Here is a 20,062-nt window from a genome sequence, read left to right on the forward strand (position 1 = left end):
ATGTATGTTATGATCGAATCCTTTAATTTAACATTAAATCATATCCTCATAATAGTCATATGTTCAAATCTTGCACAACAAATAAGGAGTAAATTTCAGGACAAAGCAAGTATTCCCTCCGTTTTTTTTAAGTGTCACATTTGGATTTTTGGCACTATTCATTAAACATACTTTAACCAATGTAAGAAGTAAATAAAACATGAAAATTAATTTCTTTTGTCCTGAAATTGGGTGAATGGCTGAATGCTTGTCGTTTAGAAAGGGAAAAGAGAGTTAAAGATTAAAAAGAAAAGCTGCTAAAATTTTAACCATTTGAAGGCAATTTATGATTGTTGCAATTCTTTTGAGAAAAAAAAATAAATAAAAATAAAAGGGGTATTTAATTTTAATTACAGAAAAATATTGACGTGAAATGATGTAAATGAGATGATTGAGGAGTGAGGAAGGGATTTCATCCTCGAGCCCAGTGTCTTCTGTTTTTATTTTTCACCTTTTTATTTTCTTCCGTTGACTCTCTACAGTAATTCAGACTTCTCCATTCATTTTTTTTTTTATTATTATTATTTTTTAATTTCACCTTTTTTTTGAGAATAAATTTCAACTTTTTTTACTTGCGTTTATTAAAATCCTATACTTTTTTATTTGTTATATTCTAGTTTATTTATTTATTTATTTATTTATGTTGCGGAGCTAATGTAATAAGACAAAATTGCCCGTCAAAAAATAATGTAATAAGACAAAATTGCCTAAAATAGAAAGAGTACGTGGAGTTGAAGATTTGAAGCAAAGTAATACAATGGTATTTAGGGAATTAGGGTCATTAAACTCATTAATAAATTTATACTTTGTAATTAAAATAAAATAAATATTCCATAAAAGTACATCATTTATTCATTAAGTGTTACGGAGTATATACTAATATGTAAAAACGTACTAAAATCGTAATTAAGTTGTGTTCTCGTCACATAATTTAGAAAAAACAAGTTTGATGAATTTGTTAAGGTTTGATTTAAATCATTCCAGCTAGTTTAACTTTTTTTGATTTGGTATAAGGCATTCCAGCTAGTTTAATTGGAATATATATTTTGAGTGTTTGACTAATTTTTTACCTTAGTTTTATGTTGATACTTAATAAATTTAATAAAATATTATGAGTATCAACTTTATGATATATATATCGTCTAATGATCTAATTCCAATACATAATAAATGAAACACTTCGTATTATGAGAATGAATCAACTTTGTGATATGATCTGATCTCATCCAATGATCTAATTTCAATTCAAGATGACTAAGTAATATCAATACGAAATAAGTACCTAAATAAAAATATGTAAGTGAAAATAACATTGTAAAAGGACAAGTAATCTTGATATTGTAAAAGTGACAAATAGTATGGAATTTCGTGGAGAGAAAGACTTCCTATAAATCCAGACCCATTTAAATTAACTTTCATATTCTCTTAAAGCAATAACATAAAATATAATCAAATGCTTAATCCGTAATTAGCAACAACTAATTTTGTCCTCACGATTCATACATCCAACCTAACTTTACCTTGAGTATATATATGTTCTTGAGCTAAATGTACTGTATCTACTGTTAGGCTCTTGCTAGTCATACAAGTGCTAAGTGCATATTATTGAGTGACATACATGCATGCATGTGGACTGTGGTGCAAGTTTATAAACGTCCAAGAAGTATATTATCCAGAAATCTTTCATGATAATTTGATACGTACTCCATACTACAAGGATTAATCATACAAAGTACGCACAAATGGATGATTTATCCCTTGATTAATGACTAGCTCGATTTCTTACAACATTATTTATACAAAACAATATGAACTAATCTAAATACCTTAATACAATATTATTCATACACGGTAACAAAACCTCATATAATGAGTTCATTATCAAAAAACACCATCATTTATATATTATCGTTTACCAGATATCATGCTGATAATATATATGTAGGACAATATAGGTTAATCAAAGATGTACTTCGTAAAAAAGATATAAAGCGAGATGGTAGACGACAATGAAAATGGAGTGTTGTTGGTTGTGGTATCTTTTTAGGGTAATAAACAGCTGGAATAAAAAGGCTGCAATGCATACACATCAACCTTTCAAGTGCAAATTGCAAATTTCCAATCTGAGCATTATGTTGCGTTAATTGAAGAATCCTAAAACCCTTTTTCTTAGTGCTTCTCCTTAGCTTGATTGGGTTCTTTATAACTTTTTCTATCAACTTATATTAAAGTCGTTGTGAGCTGCTCAAATCTTGATCCACCCCCCCAAGACGACCCCCCCTTATCTTCTTTCCTCTTTGGGGTATAAAAGGTAAAAAATTTGGTTACTTAGCTCAGCTATTTTTTGACTGTTTTATTACTTATTCCAATATATATGTACTTACTTTTTTGCATTCCAACTTTTTATTTGCTCTTGATGATTTAGAAATCTTATTATTAAAACAAGCTTTTAAACAAATAAAACCTTGATCATGTACAAATTCTTGCTTTCATGAAAGGGATCATATGTATAAAGTTAAGCTCAATATCATGTAGTGTTAGTTTGTTACATATAACCGACCTTGAGATTCATGATCAGACTAGTATATAATCGGTTCACTATTCTCATATAAAGTTTAGATAGAAGATAATGTCGAGCTTCATTAACCACACTAGTTCGTTGTCTCATAAGTCATAACACCAAGTTATTAATATGAAGTTTACGTAGAAGATAATCCCAATCAACCCTTTTGCTAGCTAAGCGAGGAAATCTCAAGAGATTCATCAATTATACATACTTCTTACATTACATTAACTTCAGCTTGCCCAATACGTCTAACTATATACAAGCTAGTATGTAACATGCATGTAGGAGACAAGAGAAATACACATTTGGTGTAATTACTTAGGATAACATCAACTGCTTAAATTAATCACTATTGGTATAATTACTCTTTGTTCAAGCATTTTTTTTTTTTTTTAATTTTTTTTTTAAAGTTAATGTTAAATATGCACATTGTAAAACAGTAAATTTGAATGAGTTGAATATTAAAAAACGAAAGGAGTATAACAAAACTCTTGAATGAAAGAGCAAAAGTTAACAAGACTCTTGAATGAAAGAGCAAACTTTGTTTTCATGAGATATGCATAAGAAGTATATCTTGAACTTATAACCAAACATAGTATCCATAAATGGAAACTACTGTTCATATGTCTCAGCCCTTTTAACTCCCCCTAAAAATTTTCAACTATTTTCAATTAAACTCTCAGCTACTCATTATTTGGCAGAATTTTGTGATAAAAATGGTCCCCTTATGATAAAAATCATAAAATGGACCCCACATTCCTATCATATACTCTCACATAATATCATAGTGTGGCCCTGTTCATGTGAAGGGGTCCCAATCATCAAGAGAGATACTCAATACAAGCATAAATTAATAAAAAGAAAAATCAAAGGTAAATGCTGAGTATTTCTTACTTTTATTTTATTTATTTATTTACAATTCGGTTTACAAAAATTCTCATATGTGACTGGTTACACCGTGCCATTATGAGATTATGTTATAGAGGTTATTTCTTCAGTATTACACAAGTTACTCGAGCAGTATTATATGAGTTTTTCGGTCAGTGTTACAGAGGCTGCTCGGTCAGTATTATAGGGTTATTATGTTCTTTTACAATCGATCACATGGTTTAGTCGGCCCTCACAAGATGTGTTGATCCGTTTTATATTAGTTGCAATAAAAGAATTTTTGATGTCTCACAATAAATACTCATTTGTTACGATTAATATGAAACGAAGAGTGTATTGAGGTAAATAATTGGGGTATTGGGTTTTACCTGTCACAGTGTATGAATTAAGGTATAAAATAAGTGGGCTCATAAAGCCACATGCCTACACACATGACCTTTACAACAAGAGCCTAATCTAACTCTTAGCTTCTTGTTTTATCATTATCATTTGGTTAAAATGTAAAGGCTCTTTTTATAGGCTTGTTAAAAACTTGTGCTTTTCTACAGGATAATGGAATGACTTCTAGACAAAAAATTGCATTTCGTTTTGGGAATTGTATAATGTGGGGTTGGTAGCTTCGAAGTTGCACCCTAAATCCCAAATTCAGGTCCCCAATTTATTGTTTGACGACAAAAGGTTAGTTGTTTGTATGTATTGCTTTGACAAGCTTCTTGTATTACAGAGTAGTTCGTAAAAGTGTTTAATAAATAGTTGTTACATTCTACTCAGTTTTACCAAGTCCAGTACATATGGTTCATCCAAACACATGTTCGGTGGCCTTGAACTAAAATTGAGACTTCACACATTCTGAATCTCAGGTATCGAGCCCCAAATTCTATGGAAGATAGTGGTTTGAAGTTGCTGTAACTGAAAGATAAGATGATGGTATCGTCGTGTGAAAATACTCTAGGGATATAATTCTAGTACTCCCCTTGTATGATTTTACCCCATATGAGGCTACGACCATACACCTCAAATACAATATGTCAAGGTTCGTCACCATGCAACTGAAAAGAGTAGCAAAATTCTCTACATGCGACACTTTCAGCTCCAAATGGTTTCAGAAGCACGCTGTGCTTCAGCACTTTGTCCAGTGTTTGAAATGTTTCGCCATACATACTTAAAAACCACTCTTTAGAGTTTAGAAATCAAACAAAAATGGAGGTGGTCAAATCTATACTATCTGAACGAAGGATTTGCCGCCATTGAAGGAAGGATACGTACAGCTTACCCCATTTCCCATATAGACTAATTTCAACTGATGAATGAAAAAAATCCTAGGCAGTATATCAGTATATGGTATGACAGAGATGCACAAAAACTTCAACTGTCCATAATCATATAAAGCACGACTAGAAAAAGAATTTCATCAAAAATATACAAAATCTATTAATACATCGCAATATAACAGTAACTATAATATGAAAAAGAATCTATTGTGCCAACAAAAGTTGAAATAAAACCCTTCAAACTTGGTACTAGTAGTAGGTACCTATTTCCTGCCCACAGGACATTAATTCTCGAATCCAAAGAATAGCCTACGAAGAATTTCTCATGGTTTATTGCACAAAATCACAGTCGAGACTCAAAACAACTAAAAACAGAGACAAGGTATGAAAATATGTGACAAAGAGAGAAAAAAATTAGAAAGAAATGTAAAATGGCCGGAAATTTAAGGGAACTAGACTCATTTTCGATTTCCTACCTCTTTTGCAGAAATTGCATCTAGGAAACTCAGTTCTATAATTGTAAAGTAAAACAGCTCCAACCAGAGTGCCAATCGTCCTACCTTACCTGTGCAGCAGAGCAAAGCAAGCCAGATGCATCTGCCCCAATGACTGCGAGATCACAAACAGCACAAATCTGGCCTTCTTGATCTGGCACAAAGCGGGAGCTGCAATAAGGACATGAGATATCCTTCTGACCACGGTAAATAGGTACATAAGTAGCCCCACAAACCACAAACGGATTCCTGAAATCATAATTCAACTGTGTTGAATCTTTCATGTTTCTCTCAGCAGCCACGAGTACTTGTCGTGCAGTCTTTCCATGGTTCTCAATGGTGGGGTTTGTTTCCAAGAGTCGACGGGCAAAATTGGCAGCAGTGCACAGATTTCCTGCTTTGTAGCAATTTGTCATAGCAGTGAGCAATGCAAGTCTTACATGAGGCACCTGAAGGTTACAGTGAGTAAAATAGGCAGCTAATTCCTGCTGTCGAATTGGGTAGTCTTTCAGCTCCCTCCTCTTCAGCTCCATCTTCAAGCCCAGAACATACTCTTTCACTATGGTGATTAATTCTTTGACTTCATCAACCTCTCTCCTTGATTCAACCACAATCAATGGAATTGTGTGAAGAATATTGGTAAAGGTACGCAGTGCGTCACTCAACTTCCCAGCAGTCGTTAATTTGTAACCAGTTCTAAGCTTTTCCTCCAATTGAGAGAAACTAAAAACAAGAGCAGGTGGACTCCTCACATTAGGACTGGATGACTCAGTCCATCCCCTCTCCAGTGCCAAAGAAATCACAGGAGCGGAAGCAAAGGCAAGCAGGTAAGAATGGCTGGCAGAAAATAGATCAATAAACAGTGGTTTCAATGGAGCAAAATTTTTTATGCCCAGTTGCCTGGAAAGCAAACGCATAGCAGTGTCAAAGCTGCCAGCTGCAACACATTCAGCAGCAAGTGATGACCTTTGGGTCCATATCTGGCTCACTGGCATTCCTGGAGCAGGTGCCACAAATACAGAAGAACGCCCGTTGCCTGTCACCTTAGGAGTTTCAACCTCGGGAAGGTCTAGATCATCCTCAATTTCCCATCCTACTTCATCATCATTATTGTCATGTACTCTTTCTTCATCATCTAAATCAGCAATTATATCTCCATTTTGCAAGTCCTCGACAATCTCCAAGGCCTCAACCCAATCCTCTGCAACTTCTGCATCCTCATCCTGCGCATCTCTTGCATAATCAAGACCATCAAACATTCCCTTCATGACTGTCAACAATGGCCAGTTTGCACCACAGCTTATCTGACTTGGTGGCTTCAAGAGAGATTGTGACTTTCCCTTTGGGATTTCAGGAATGTTATCCCCAAGTTCAGCTGCTAGACGCTCAACAACATCATCTAGCCCATGGACTTTGGCAGTGATATAAGCAAGGGGCAAATGGTCAGCAGCTTCGAGAATCTTAACCCGCTCCTGAACATCACCCAGATAAAGAGCATTGTGGAATTGACCCATAACATTATTCTTCACTTCAGCAATTTTCAGCATTTTGGACAATTTCTCCATATTTCCAGTTATGAGATAAAGGAATGACAGCCTCTCAAAGTTCTTTGTCTTTTGATATGCATATTCCACAATGTCTGCATTACCCTGACGAAGAGCCTCAACCCCCAATCTATACCAGTGGGTTTTGTCATCAATCACATTAGCAGAAGCAACAGCTACTTCTATATTACCACTTTCTAATGCCAGGTTAAAGCGAGTTTTCTCATCCTTCACAAAGTGAAGAGCAACCTCTGGAAAACCCTTCTGCTGAAGATAGGCAATCATTGCTTGGCCACAAAGCTCAGAACGCTTAATCATGCCCATAACCTGGTCAAATCTCTTCCTCAAAAGTGATAGCTTGAAATAATATTCAGTTGCATCTATTGAGATAACACGGTTTTTCCCATCTCGATCTAAACAAAATATTGTGTTCCCTGACACTCTTGTGATGTACAGTGGAACGTCGAGAGTCCGAATGATACCATTGTCCCCATTAGGCAGACAGTATTTTATGTGATTAAGAGTTGTGTAGATAAAAACACCATTGTCATCCCAGGCCCCACTCTTCACACGGATGGTTTCATGAAGTGTGCATCGGTGATCAAGCTTCTTGGTGGCTATAATTATGGAGTGTTTGCTCAACAAAGCAACACTTTCCATGTCATTGGACCAGACAACGTATCTAACAAAAGAAGTTTGAAGCTCCCCAAGCACTAACCTCTGTTGAGGGTCAAACACCAGCACTCTGTCCTCAGCCCTGCAAAGAAGGTTTCCAGTTCCTGCATAAAATATAGCATCAGTCAATGCAGGAAGGGCAACCTTTTTCACAATCTCGTTCTTCAGGTTCTTCACCAGCACTTGGTTGGTGCTCTTCTCCAATACAGCAAATTTGTTCCGAGCAATAAAAATCGCTGAACAGCCAAGACCCCTCTTTGCCTCTTGTACCAAATCACCCCTACCCCAGCCATCTTTGGGTACTATATAGAGTTCATAAGATCCACCATCTATATCAGAAGAAATCAAAATAGCATTTTCGGTTGGACTGTAAGAAAGCGTTCTTGGGCTTTGGTTAAGTATGCTGGCACCGGGTCGACGTATGGGGATGACTTGACTATCCTTCTGGGTTGAAAACTCAAAAACCCGAAGAAAGCGATCCCTTACATAGTATACAAGATCACCACTAACTGCAAAAGCAGGGCGTTCTCTCTCCAACTTAAAGACAATCATTCCACTGTCATGACCAGCAGCCAGAAGGTTCATCTCAGGATGTGCTGTCAAAATCCAAAAGCGGTCATGCTCCCTCCTAAAGGTTTGGAGGCCAGTCCTCTTTGTGGCATCCCAAACACGAATACTTTTGTCCTCTGAGTTTGAGACAATAATATCCTGTCTAGTGTGAAAGAGAACGCAAGAAACATTATTCATGTGTCCTCTTAAGGTATCCACCTCCCAAGCTTTGGTATCTGCACATCACACAAGATGCAGCCCAATTTGCATAAATAGAGACTATATATAAAACTGATTAGGGAACAGCTTATAATAATACTAAGGGTTTATGATTCATGATAAACTCTTCCTAGCATGTTCTCCAATGTCATTGAACACAAATAAAATAAGAATAAAAACGATAGTTTCCTGGTAATAAAATAAAGCCAGGCCTAGACATAGTACTGTCTTTGGTTATATATAAGTTTTTAATGTGGAGCTGCTGATTAATTTCCAATTCACAGTATTGTTCAGTAGAATACTTTACCACTATGTACATTACAAATTATATTCCAAGTTCAAAGTTGACAATACATAGTGCACTCATAGCTATGCATTTCTGCTATACAAAATTATCTTCCAAACAAAATTTTCACATAAATTCTGCAGCTTTTAAAATATTAACTAAACAAAAGGAATTTAAACCGTTCACATCCATACCATTCATACGCCAGATTTTAACTTGGCGATCGTCAGCACCAGACACAATCAAAGGGAGAGATGGATGGAAAGAAGCCCAGTTAACTCCTCGATCATGACCCTCCAAGACGTACTTAACAACAGCATCAACACCGCCAAACAGATCAGAATTCATCTGACTCAAACGCAAGATGTCATCAGAAGGAGAAACGCCTTTCTTCCTCAAAGAGCCAATATCCCAAACACGAACTGTCTGATCCAAAGAAGCAGAAACTACGAGATCTTCCTTGGGATGAAAGGAGGCACACATAACATAATGATTGTGTCCCGTCAGCACAGAGATACAAGTACGTGATTGCCAGTTCCATATCCTTATGGTCTGGTCATCACTAGCACTGACAATCCAAGGAGATTCATGGTGAAACTGGACAGTACGGATGTAGTCAAGGTGTCCTAGAAGAGTAAATAGGCATCGATGCAATTTATAGTTCCATACTTTTATCTTATAGTCATCCCCTGCAAAGCCATCAAATAAGGTGTATCATAAGATGAATGGCAGAAAAATAACAAAAAAAAACTCATAAAAGGGCATTGCACAAGAAACTACAGAAATCAAAACAGCAAGTCACAGAACAAAATCCATCATATAAATGCAAAGACCTGAACAATAAAGTAAAGATAATGCACCATTTATAGTTCTCAGTAACATTAACTATTTAGAATAGGCTAAAACAATGTCCTGGCTATTAAATAGTGTAAGTAGTTCCCCTACATTCCTACAAAGATCAGGTTGATACCCCAAATGACCATTCAATTGGTAAGGGTATGTAAACAGCCCAGCAAACATATATACGGATCCGTTAAGATTCATAAACTTCAAGCCAAGTTGAAGCAGTGACATGCCTGATGCCTCGATAGCAGCCATCATAATTGATCGATGAACAAACTACTGATCCACAAAAATCCTAGCGCGAGAGGATTTAAGCAGGCAGATCCTCGGTCATACAATGCACATCAGTAATCCGATACGAATACAAAAGCAGTGTTAACACTATACAACTATACTTAAACACACCTCATCACTCACACTCATCGATACACACAAACCGAGCAGCTCAAATCCCTATCAAAACTCGTCTACAATCCATCGCGTAAACTCCAATAAATCACACAAATGTAGGTCTATCCAAATAACCAAATCAACAGATCTTTCAAATCCAGAAACAATCACTATCCAATACAATCGAGTCTAAACTAAAATGATCAAAAACGAACAAATTCATCAAACTAAACCAACCAGTGAATCAAATAAGCAAAATCCTCAACTGAAACAAACAATGTACATCAACCTAAACATCAAACAACTCAAATTAAAACTTGCCGACACTCAAAAAGATGATAAGATTACCTCCAGAAACAAAAAGAGGCTGAGTTTTATGAAAATCGACGCCTCGAACCGGACCATCGTGTTCGTCGAATCGATCAATGAGAGTACCCATACGATAATCCCACAATTGGATCACACCGCTGTGTAAACTCGCCAAGATCCATGGACGTTTCGGGTGAAAACTCAGTCCCTTCACTCGATTACTCTTCGTTTCGAATTTCGTCAACATTGTTCTTCAATTCAAATTTTCCAGAAGAACAGCGATCAATTCATAAAATTGCAGAAGTGATCAAAAAAGGATTGGTGAATTCAGATCGAAATTGAAAGAATTAAAGGATGAAATTGAAATTGAAACCCTAGAATTGATTGAGAAAAAGGAGAATGTGAGATTGAGCTTGAAAACTCAGATCTAATGCAAAAATGGCGAAAAATGGAAGGTGATTTAGGAGGAATTCGACATTGTAGTGAGAGAAAGTGGGACGAAGAGAGAGAAAGAGGAAGGAGGTTATAGATCTGGCTTTGAACCTTCTAACAGCCGATCTCAGTTTTGGCTATGAGTCTTGAGTCTGGATGCGCGGGGTATGTAATTGTTTGTTATGGGGACGTTTTCGGATTCTTCTATCGAGTTGTACCATGCGCTTTTGAAATTAACTAGATTTAATCTCGTATGAATTGGTAATGTACAAGTTTTTTCTTGCTAATCTTAAAAATTATTGTTGGTCACGATGTTAATATTAAAATGAAAATTTTGAGACGATGAAAGTAGATGGCGATTTAGAAAAAATTATGGGTAGGAAAATGCCAATGGTTATTGTTTTTTTGAAAAAGTTAATGGAAATAGAAGAATAAGGGACACGTGACATCGTGATGTGTAAAATTCATAGTTTTGAAGGCAGATGTGTAAGGCATTTGATTGAATAATTCGATTTTTGAGATTGGTGGAAAGCTTACATATTACTCCGTAATATTCATCTTTTTCACGAGACGTCACTCAAAAGATGAAAGAAGTTAATGCCTCATGCTAAGTCAATAGAGTTTAGAATTAGTTATATATGAACCTTGACATAGTTTGTTATCTACTTGCCATGTCTTACCATAATTTTCAAACGACTTAAGCATGGCTCGAGCCCATATATATGTCATGGCATGCTTGCGTGAATATGTCATGTCATGCCATGCTTACGTGAATATGTCATGTCATGCCAAATTTTATTAATTTTGTCATTTCGTGCTTGACAACACAGCCTACAATATCGTGCACACAACATATCGTATTGACCTCATGTTATGGTTAATTCTTTTGTTTCATTGCCATCCATTTCCTAGAGTATTATTGTCTCCCAAGGATTAGAGTAGGTTGCGATAGTGTAACGCTTTAAGGTGTGAGCAAAGCTCACGCAATGTTTTATTGTTGTATGGAGTATTAAGTAGTGTTACTTCTGTAAACACGGATTTTAAATCTGCAAAATATAGATTCAAAATAGATGAAAACAAAACGTTAATTTTATAAATTTGATATTTTCGAGTACAATCTCTAATTTGCTTCTTTGATTCGATCTCCACTTTAGCTTTGACTTGTTTCACAAGCGGACTTGATTCTTGATCGAGGGCCGTTGAGGCTTGATCACGATCGAAGATAGTTGATGTAGAACTTTGACCTGGGTTTTGATTGAGGGCCGATTGATGAGGCGTGATCTCAATCTTGATTGCTGATGTAAACCTTTGACTTGAATTCTTGATTGAGGGCCGACGAGGCTTGATATCAATTAATGACTATTTGATGTAGAGATTGAACTGCACGGACTTGTGATGCGCTTGATGTTTTGATGTTCTTCCTTTCTCTATTGAGGGCCGTCGAGGCTTGATCTCTTCCACGAGTGATCTTCTAGAGTAGAACGACACGTCGAATGCTTGTTGTTCTTCTTCTAGGTTTTGAGATGTTTTCTCTGGAAAGGTTTAGAGTATTTGAGAGGTTTTCTTTGTATTTTGATTCTCCTTGTTTCCTCCCCTCTCCAAATGATGTAGAGAGTGCTCTATTTATAGAGTGAGGACACCCTGGGGTTAGGGTTTGATGTACATTGGATGATGGGCTTGACAATAATATAACACTAATAAAAATGGGCTAATTTGAGTTATTTCACCCAAAATAATTAATTTCTAATTAAAAGTAAAATAAACTTGAGTCAACACTTTGATTTTTGACCCGTATAATATCCAATGTGGTACTTATATAAAATTTACGTGCCTACAACTTTCAAACCATAAGTAATAGCTTTCACCAAGCTAAGCGCAAAAAAAATAAATGAAAAACCACAAGAATATTTAGCTCAACATCTTCACTATCTTACAGTAGCAACTCAATTGCTACTCATTACATACTAACTCGAGCCAATAATTGATCTCCTTAACAAACTAAGTTCCTACCGAGTAGCAATTATTTCCCCTAAGGTTGCCATGATCAAAACCTTACAAGGTCAACAATTATTACTTTGTTAGAGGTATGAGATATTGGAAAAAATATATGCACACATATATTTTTCGATATCTCATACCTCTAACATACTTCCATTTTTTTTTTCTAACAATGTTTATGGGTACACACTAGACAATTACTTCGTATTACTTTTCGTCGCCATCTATTTCTTCCATCTTTCAATTGCAATAGTGTGATTTTCTCATTTAGCACCCATAATTTTAATTATATTTAATTCAATCTTTTTAAGTAAACATATATTGAAATAAACCGAACAAAATTTTCCATGACTCTGATTTATCTTACATATAATCATTAAAGATGATATTTTAAAATAAAATTAAAAAAAAAAAGCATTAAAAGTTTTTGATACGTAAGAACAATTTTTGAGAACAAGAAAACGAAGAACACAAAATTTTCCAAAATCGAAAAGAACATAACTAGCGTCATGGTCCAGACCAAAATAAGAATATGGGCCTTACGATGAAGTCCATTAAGCGAGAAATGGCCCATATTATACAGTGCGGTGGTGAAGTAAGTCCAAGTACTTTGTAGTGAAATTTACCAAATTTCTACTGTATTTACTTTTCATAGTCAAATAGTCAATGTTTGAATTTTTTTTGAGATTTCATATTAGGATTTTCAAGGAATTGAGCTGGGCCCAGAAGAAGGCATGCACTTGACTTCAAAAGTGGAAAAAGTTTTGAGAAAATACAAGTTTCTCAACATGAGAAACACCTCATGTTTCTCAAAGGGGTAAATTCGATATTTTCAATTAATAAGTTGGGTTAGTGTTGTAAATTTGTCTAAAAAAATCTGTATTTTCTAGCAAATTAAGAGTTTTCATTGAAGAACCACAGTCAAACGATAATGGAGAAGCAAGACTTCAATGGGGAATCGAACAAGGAGAAGCTAGTCTTCAATGGAGGTGGACGTAACCCTTATTATCACTACAAGAAAACAGATCAAAGAGGGCGACATAAATCAATCAAGGAGGGTGAGTTGTACTTTGCCTTGTTAGTTTCTATCAAGGAGCGCGAAATTATAATCGCTCTTTTATTACAGAGCAAAGAGGGCGAATTTTACTTTCGTCTTTCTATTTCAAAGCAAAGAGGACGAATTTAATTTTCTTCTCTATTCCAATAGCAAAGAGGACGAATTCCATTTTCGCCCTCATTGGTCAATAAACATTGTAATAAAATAAAACAAAGGTAAAACATTAACCGTTTTCTCTATCAAAACAAAATAAAAAATTAAACGTTTTCTCTCTCTTCACCAGCAAAAATGTATGAACCCTAATTTTTTTTTTCCTACTCGAATTCTTCGTTCTGATTCTCACAAATTGCTACTCTAATTCTTCGCTCCAAATAGACGTTCAGATTTCACACATTGTTGCTCCAAATCATTGCTCGAAGTCGGTCAAATCGCAAGTCGTTCAGGTATCGATTTTGGTAAATTTTCGCAATTCTACTAATTTTGGCTCAAAATTATGTGATTAAGCTTTTGATTTTGTAAGAATTTGTTGATTCTCGAAATCCTTGCTCTAAATTTGTTGATTTTTTTGTCAATTTGTTGCTGCATTGTTAGTATTGCTATATATATCTGCAAGTTGCTCGAATCTCACCTAAATCGAAAGTTTCAGGTATTGTCTCATTGCATGTTACATTTGAGATGTTTTTGTTCAATTCTTAATTGCATGTATGTGCGTAAGGAGAAGCAAGTCAGGATTATTCGTATTTTATCAGCTGTTTATCGAATCAATTGCTTAATTATATGAGCTATTGATTACTGTGAATTGTGATAATTGTAATTTGTTTTGGTTTGTTTGTATGAGCTATCGATTCGCTGTTCGACTATTGATTACTGTGAAGCAAGTTAGGAATGAATGCAGTTTATGTTATGCTATTGATGATTGATCTGGTTGAATTTGTATATGTATTTGGCTAATGATTTAAGAATGAATGGCTGAAATTTCTGTTTTCCTAATTAATCTTATACTTCATACTTTAAAGTAAGAGATCTGGTTGAATTTGTATATGTATTTGAAATTAGACAAACACTTGCTATTGAAATTCTAGCTGTTCAGACAATAGACAATTTGTAATAGTTGCTGTCGCTGGCTACTGTTTTTTGGGAGCTATATATAGAGTGAGAGGGTGGGGGTGGAGGTTTGGCTTCTACTTGAATGCAGTACTCTCTGATTTCTTTTCGACAAAAGCTTCAGACCTTTTGCTTGAGCTTAAATTGGACTTCAGTTTGTAAGTGGTTGAATTGCTGCATGTTGCTATCAAGTTAGGTGATAATAATTTCTGCATGATAATTATTTCTAACTATCAAGTTAGGTAATATTTTAGCTTGCTGCATGTTGCTATAAAAGTATTTTCAGTGACAGATGTTTGCTTTTGTAGGTGATTAGTTTCTGTCAATTTGTATTTCTGCTTCATTAGACTATTGGTCAACTTATATATGTTGCTATAATGTTGGATTTTATTCCACCCATCCCTTGTGTCAACTTATATATTGTTTTATGTAGTATAGAATGGATAATGGTAGGAGTTGGATGCATGTTCAAGGGTTGAAAGGTAGGCTTCAACCAAGTTACCGAAATGGTGTTAAATACTTTCTTGATTTTGCTTTCAAGGACACTAACCCTAATTCTGGGGATAAGAAGAGGTGTCCTTGTTTGAATTGTCGAAATTACTTTGATCATGACTGGGCAACAATGCGTGTTAATCTCCTTCGAGTGGGAATAGATCCTGATTAAAATCCATGGGTACTCCATGGAGAGGAACAATCCTTTGACATCGATTGAGTTATATGATGAAGATCCTCTTGTATCAGAAGAGATGGCTTCTTTGGTACATGATGCGACAAATGTAGTGCCGGAGAAGCATTTGCATGATGGGGATGGAGATTATTCTGAGATTCCCGATCAATTTTATAGATTGATGAAAGATGCAGAAGAAGAGCTATTTTCGGGTTGTAAAACATTTTCAAGGCTTTAATTCATTGTAACTCTCTTACACCTTAAGGTTAGTGGGGGTTGGAGCGAGAAATCATTTAGTGAGCTCCTTAGTGCATTACAAAAGGCCTTTAATTATGATCCAAACTTTCCAAAAAGCTCTTATGAAGCCAAGAAGTACACAAAAGACCTTGGGTTGAATTTTGTGAAGATTCATGCTTGTGTCAATCATTGCATACTTTATAGAAATAGTATGAAAAATGCTGATTCATGCCCTATTTGTAAGGAGTCAAGATGGAAGGAAGGTAGCGGTGAATTTGATGATAGTGTTACCTTCTCGGAATCTTAAGGGGCCTCACAAAGAATGCCTAAAGTACCTCGTATGGTTCTTCGCCATTTTCCTTTAGTGCCAAGGCTTCAAAGGATTTTCATGTCATCGAAAATTGCAAAGCACATGCGATGGCATAAAGAGAGGCAGCAACTTGATGACAACATATTAAGGCACCCATCCGATTCAATGGCATGGAAGAAGCTTGATGAATCATTTCCGGAGTTTGCAATCGATCCACGTAATGTGAGATTAAGTCTTTCGACTGATGGTTTCAATCCCGGTGGACATTTTGGCGCTAATTACAGCATTTGGCCAGTGTTTTTGGTGCCATACAATCTTCCACCATGGATGTGCATGACAAGTCCATACATCATGTTGTCATTCCTAATTCCCGGTCCCAAGTCTCCTGAAATGGATATTGATGTGTTCTGAGAACCATTTATTGATGAACTTCAAGAATTATGGGAAGTTGGGGTGAAAACTTATGATTCACATAGTCACCAAAACTTTACAATGAAGGCAGCCCTATTGTGGACAATGAGTGATTTTCCAGCTTATGGAAATTTGTGTGGTTGGAGTACTTGTGGTAAACTTGCTTGTCCGTCATGTCACAAAGATACCTCACACAAGAGATTGAAGCATGGAAAGAAAGAATTCTTTGATGCTACTCGTAGATTCTTGGATCCTGATCATAGATGGAGAATGGATTGAAAATCTTTCAATGGAGAAACAAAAAGACGACCACCTCCTGTACCTTTGTCGGGGGGATGAGATAGTAGAAGCATTTGATGGTGTTCCGAATGTGATATTTGGGAAGAAGAGAAATAGAACCAAAGGATACTTTTTTGACCAATGGAAGAAGTTTAGTACCTTCTTTAGACTCCCTTATTGGAGTAAGCTTTTGATAAGGCATAACTTAGATGTGATGCATATTGAAAAAAATACTTGTGATAGTATATTAGGAACTGTACTTGATATTCCTAATAAGACAAAGGACACTTTGAAATTACGAAAGGATTTGTTGAAGATGAACATGCATGAGAAATTGAGGCCTATCAAGATAGGTGATAAATATGCCATTCCTAGAGCTCCTTATCAATTGACATCGCTTGAGAGGCGTAGAGTATCGGAGTGGTTGTCCAAGGTTAAAGTGCCAGATGGTGACTCTTCTAACATAGCTCGATGTGCAAGTTTAGAAGATGGAAAAATCTCGAACATGAAGAGCCATGATTGTCATGTTTTTATGCAAGATTTGCTTACACCGGCATTTCAAGGCATTTTCTGATCATTAGTGTGCTGTAAAAGGTTCATATCCCTAAAAATTTAAATATCCTTGTAGTTAAAGTATGAATTGGGTGAAGGTTCACACATTCGCAAAGCAATAAAGATTCAATGCTCAACCCTTTATAGGCTTTGGAGAGAAAGGTTGAAGGCTGACTATTTTTCAAATCGCAAATCTTTATTAGAGGCGGAGCGTGCTTGCCCACCTTCAATAAAACTTGACCAATGGAAGTGGCTTTTTTATGACTATTGGAGCTCTCCTAAACAAAAGGTAAGTAATGGGAATGCTCTTGTAATCAAAATTCTGCAATTGGCATTTCTTCCCCTTTACTAATCCTATGTGCTATTTTGTAACCTTTAGGAAAGGAGTGAGAAGAATCGGGCAAATGCTCTTGCAAAGAAGATTAAGTCGGCATGTGGTGTGAAATCAATAGCTCGCATAATTTATGAATTGGTGAGCTTCATAATCTGTAGTTATGGACTTCTTTTGACTAATTCTGTTTAGACATTTAAATGCTTGAACTTGAAGGTTACTTAGTCTCAATTTCTGATGTCTGATGGCTTTGCTTTTTGGTCAGAATTTTTTTTTATTATTCATGCTGATATAAGTTGACTGAATTACCAAACAACGAGTTAAAGATTATGCTACATATGTATCACTCTAACCTTTAATGAGGTTCTGCCTAGTCTTGCTGAAATAAGGAATTGATCTTGCTGAAATTAATAAGTGTATGTGATTTGATAGGAACTTGAGGCACAAGCTTGTGAAAATGAGAATGAGGACATTGAAATTAATGAGGATCCCATGTATTTGAAGTTATGGTAGAAGTCAAAGAGGTACATTGAATATTTATCTAATGCATGAACACTTTGTTTTTCTTTAATTTTAAAATTCTGATTTTGTTTTTTCTTGTAACCATTTTTAGGCACAAAAATGGGAAGTTTGACGATGAGGCCGAGGAGAAGTTCAAGGAATTAAGGGAGTTGCATGAGAATGAAATTGGTGAAAAGGGGGTTGATAATCTTACTCTTGAAGAAGCTTATGTGAAGGTTCTTGGACATTGTTCAGGTTATGCCCGAGGTTTAGGCAAAGGGCACCCGGTGTTGTCTAAAGATGGAAAGATAGGAAGAGCTGAGCTAGAACATAATTTCGAACAACTACAAAATGAAAATAATATGACGCGGCTGAGTTGGAAGCGTCTAAGAAGAAACAAGAAGACCTAGAACAAAAGCTTCGGTTAGTCATGGAGAGGATGGCCTTGATGTTTGATAGAGGTAATATTTTCTTAATTTAGTACAGAATTTTCTCTCCATTTGCACTTTTTTTTTTTTTTTTAAAAGTTAGATATTGCTGTTGTGAGTGACTGTAGAGGGTAGCTGTTGTTTCATGTTGCTGCCGCTGTTATTTCATGTTGTTGCTGCTGTTATTCTGGTGCTCCCCTGTAACTGCTGTTCTGTTCGTCCAAAAATCATCAACCTGAAGTTGTTTTTAGCTCATAGTCCCTTCATGAAGGTTGTAGATCTCAAAAAGTTATTCAATCTAGGCTCAAGAATTTCTCGATTTGGAGTGTGTGCTAGGAGTTATGCCTTCTGGAATTTACTGGTCTGCTGCCTTGGTTCTATTGCGGCGGGGCTGATATTGTACATTTGATGCCTATGTGATGTTTTGTTGAGTTGGCTGGGGTGCTAAAATGAATGCTTGGGCGTCTCTTATCTATTTTGTTTATTTTGTTAAAATGTGGTCAATTTTGATTAATGACTATTTGGATAATGACTATCATTTTTAAAACATGCTGGCAGGAAGGAAGAAATCTGGAGAAGGGTACAAGATCAAGGAAGTAAGATGCTGGTAGAAGGAACATAGAAAATCTAAGAAATTGCATACATTATTAAATTTTAGTACTCTTTGGCTTAGTTATATTTGCTATTTAGGAAAACTTGGTTAATACTTTTGTATATATAATGACAAATTAGAATTTATGCCTATTAACACCTTTTTTCTTCCTAAATGTAATCCCTCCTAGAATTTTTTTTTTTTTAAAAACTAAAAATTGAACAAAGAGGGCGACTTTGATTTTTCCCTTTAAAATTTGATTAAACAGGGCGAATTTTGAGCAAGGAGGGCGATATGAATTGACTTGTTTGAGTTGTTTATAGAGGGCAAAAAAACTTATCGTCTGGCTTGATTCAATCAAAGAGGGCGAAAAATTTGTCTTCTTTGATTTTGAACAAAGAGGGCGAAATTTTTTGCCTTCTTTGATATTTAACGAAGAGGGCGAAAGATTGTAGTTGCCCTTTGAAGCTAATAGGGCGACTTGGGGGCGATTTTAAAATCGCCCTCTTTGCCTAATAGGGCGAAATTTGAATCTAAGAGGGCGATTTAAATCGTCCTCTTTGATATAATATCTTGTAGTGCATTAAGGGTTAACCATATCATTCTTTTCACCATTTTTGGTTAGGGTTTTCGTTTAGTTCGGCGGCTAATATGGTAGTGAAAGTGGTGTTCACGATCTACTACAATGGAGGAGCAGTAAAACAAGAAGAAAAGGGAGTATGAAGAAGTTGGAGGATGAAGAAGATGGAGGAGGAGGAAGAAGTTAGAGGAGGAAGAAGAGGGAGTACAAAGAAGAAGAAGAAAAGGACAAAAAAAAAAATTACCAAAAAAAATTAAAAAAATCATGAACTTCCCCTTATTTACACAAATGCCATTTTGAGAAACATCTCATGTTTCTCATGTTGAGAAATCGGAGCTCCCTCAAAAGTTTTATAGTCATTTCAACAATTTACATTTTACCATTAACTTTTTTTGGTTGGAAAAAAGTGGGATCATGATTACTAGATTATAAGATTGGAAAAAACAAAAAAAAAATAAAATAAAATAAAAAAAAAAAGAAGTTTTTTTTTGTTTCTTCACTAATAAAGCT

At 35.6% G+C, this 20,062-nt stretch overlaps 1 protein-coding gene and 1 long non-coding RNA gene across 5 annotated transcripts; one reads left to right on the forward strand and one right to left on the reverse strand.

The window, feature by feature from the left end:
• Positions 1–4,846: 4,846 nt before the first annotated feature.
• On the reverse strand, positions 4,847–10,698 carry LOC110723313 (coatomer subunit alpha-2-like). Its single transcript, XM_021902665.1, has 3 exons — positions 10,113–10,698; positions 8,726–9,220; positions 4,847–8,262 (listed from the first exon to the last, which is right to left on the reverse strand). The coding sequence occupies exons 1-3, from the start codon at positions 10,318–10,320 to the stop codon at positions 5,321–5,323; spliced, it is 3,645 nt and encodes a 1,214-aa protein (XP_021758357.1). The 5' UTR covers positions 10,321–10,698; the 3' UTR covers positions 4,847–5,320.
• Positions 10,699–13,714: 3,016 nt separating this feature from the next.
• On the forward strand, positions 13,715–19,747 carry LOC110723315. 4 transcript variants are annotated; one of them, XR_002511708.1, is made up of 6 exons: positions 13,715–14,003; positions 15,098–17,409; positions 17,500–17,592; positions 17,884–17,975; positions 18,065–18,413; positions 18,939–19,747. It is a non-coding gene; the product is annotated as an uncharacterized LOC110723315 (long non-coding RNA). The 4 variants fall into 4 exon arrangements; XR_002511707.1 differs by having other exon boundaries at positions 15,103–17,409; XR_002511709.1 differs by lacking the exon at positions 13,715–14,003 and having other exon boundaries at positions 14,214–17,162; positions 17,268–17,409.
• The last annotated feature ends 315 nt before the right edge of the window (positions 19,748–20,062 follow it).

Source organism: Chenopodium quinoa, unplaced genomic scaffold, assembly GCF_001683475.1.
Source record: "Chenopodium quinoa cultivar QQ74 unplaced genomic scaffold, ASM168347v1, whole genome shotgun sequence".
NCBI classification, from domain to species: domain Eukaryota; kingdom Viridiplantae; phylum Streptophyta; class Magnoliopsida; order Caryophyllales; family Amaranthaceae; genus Chenopodium; species Chenopodium quinoa.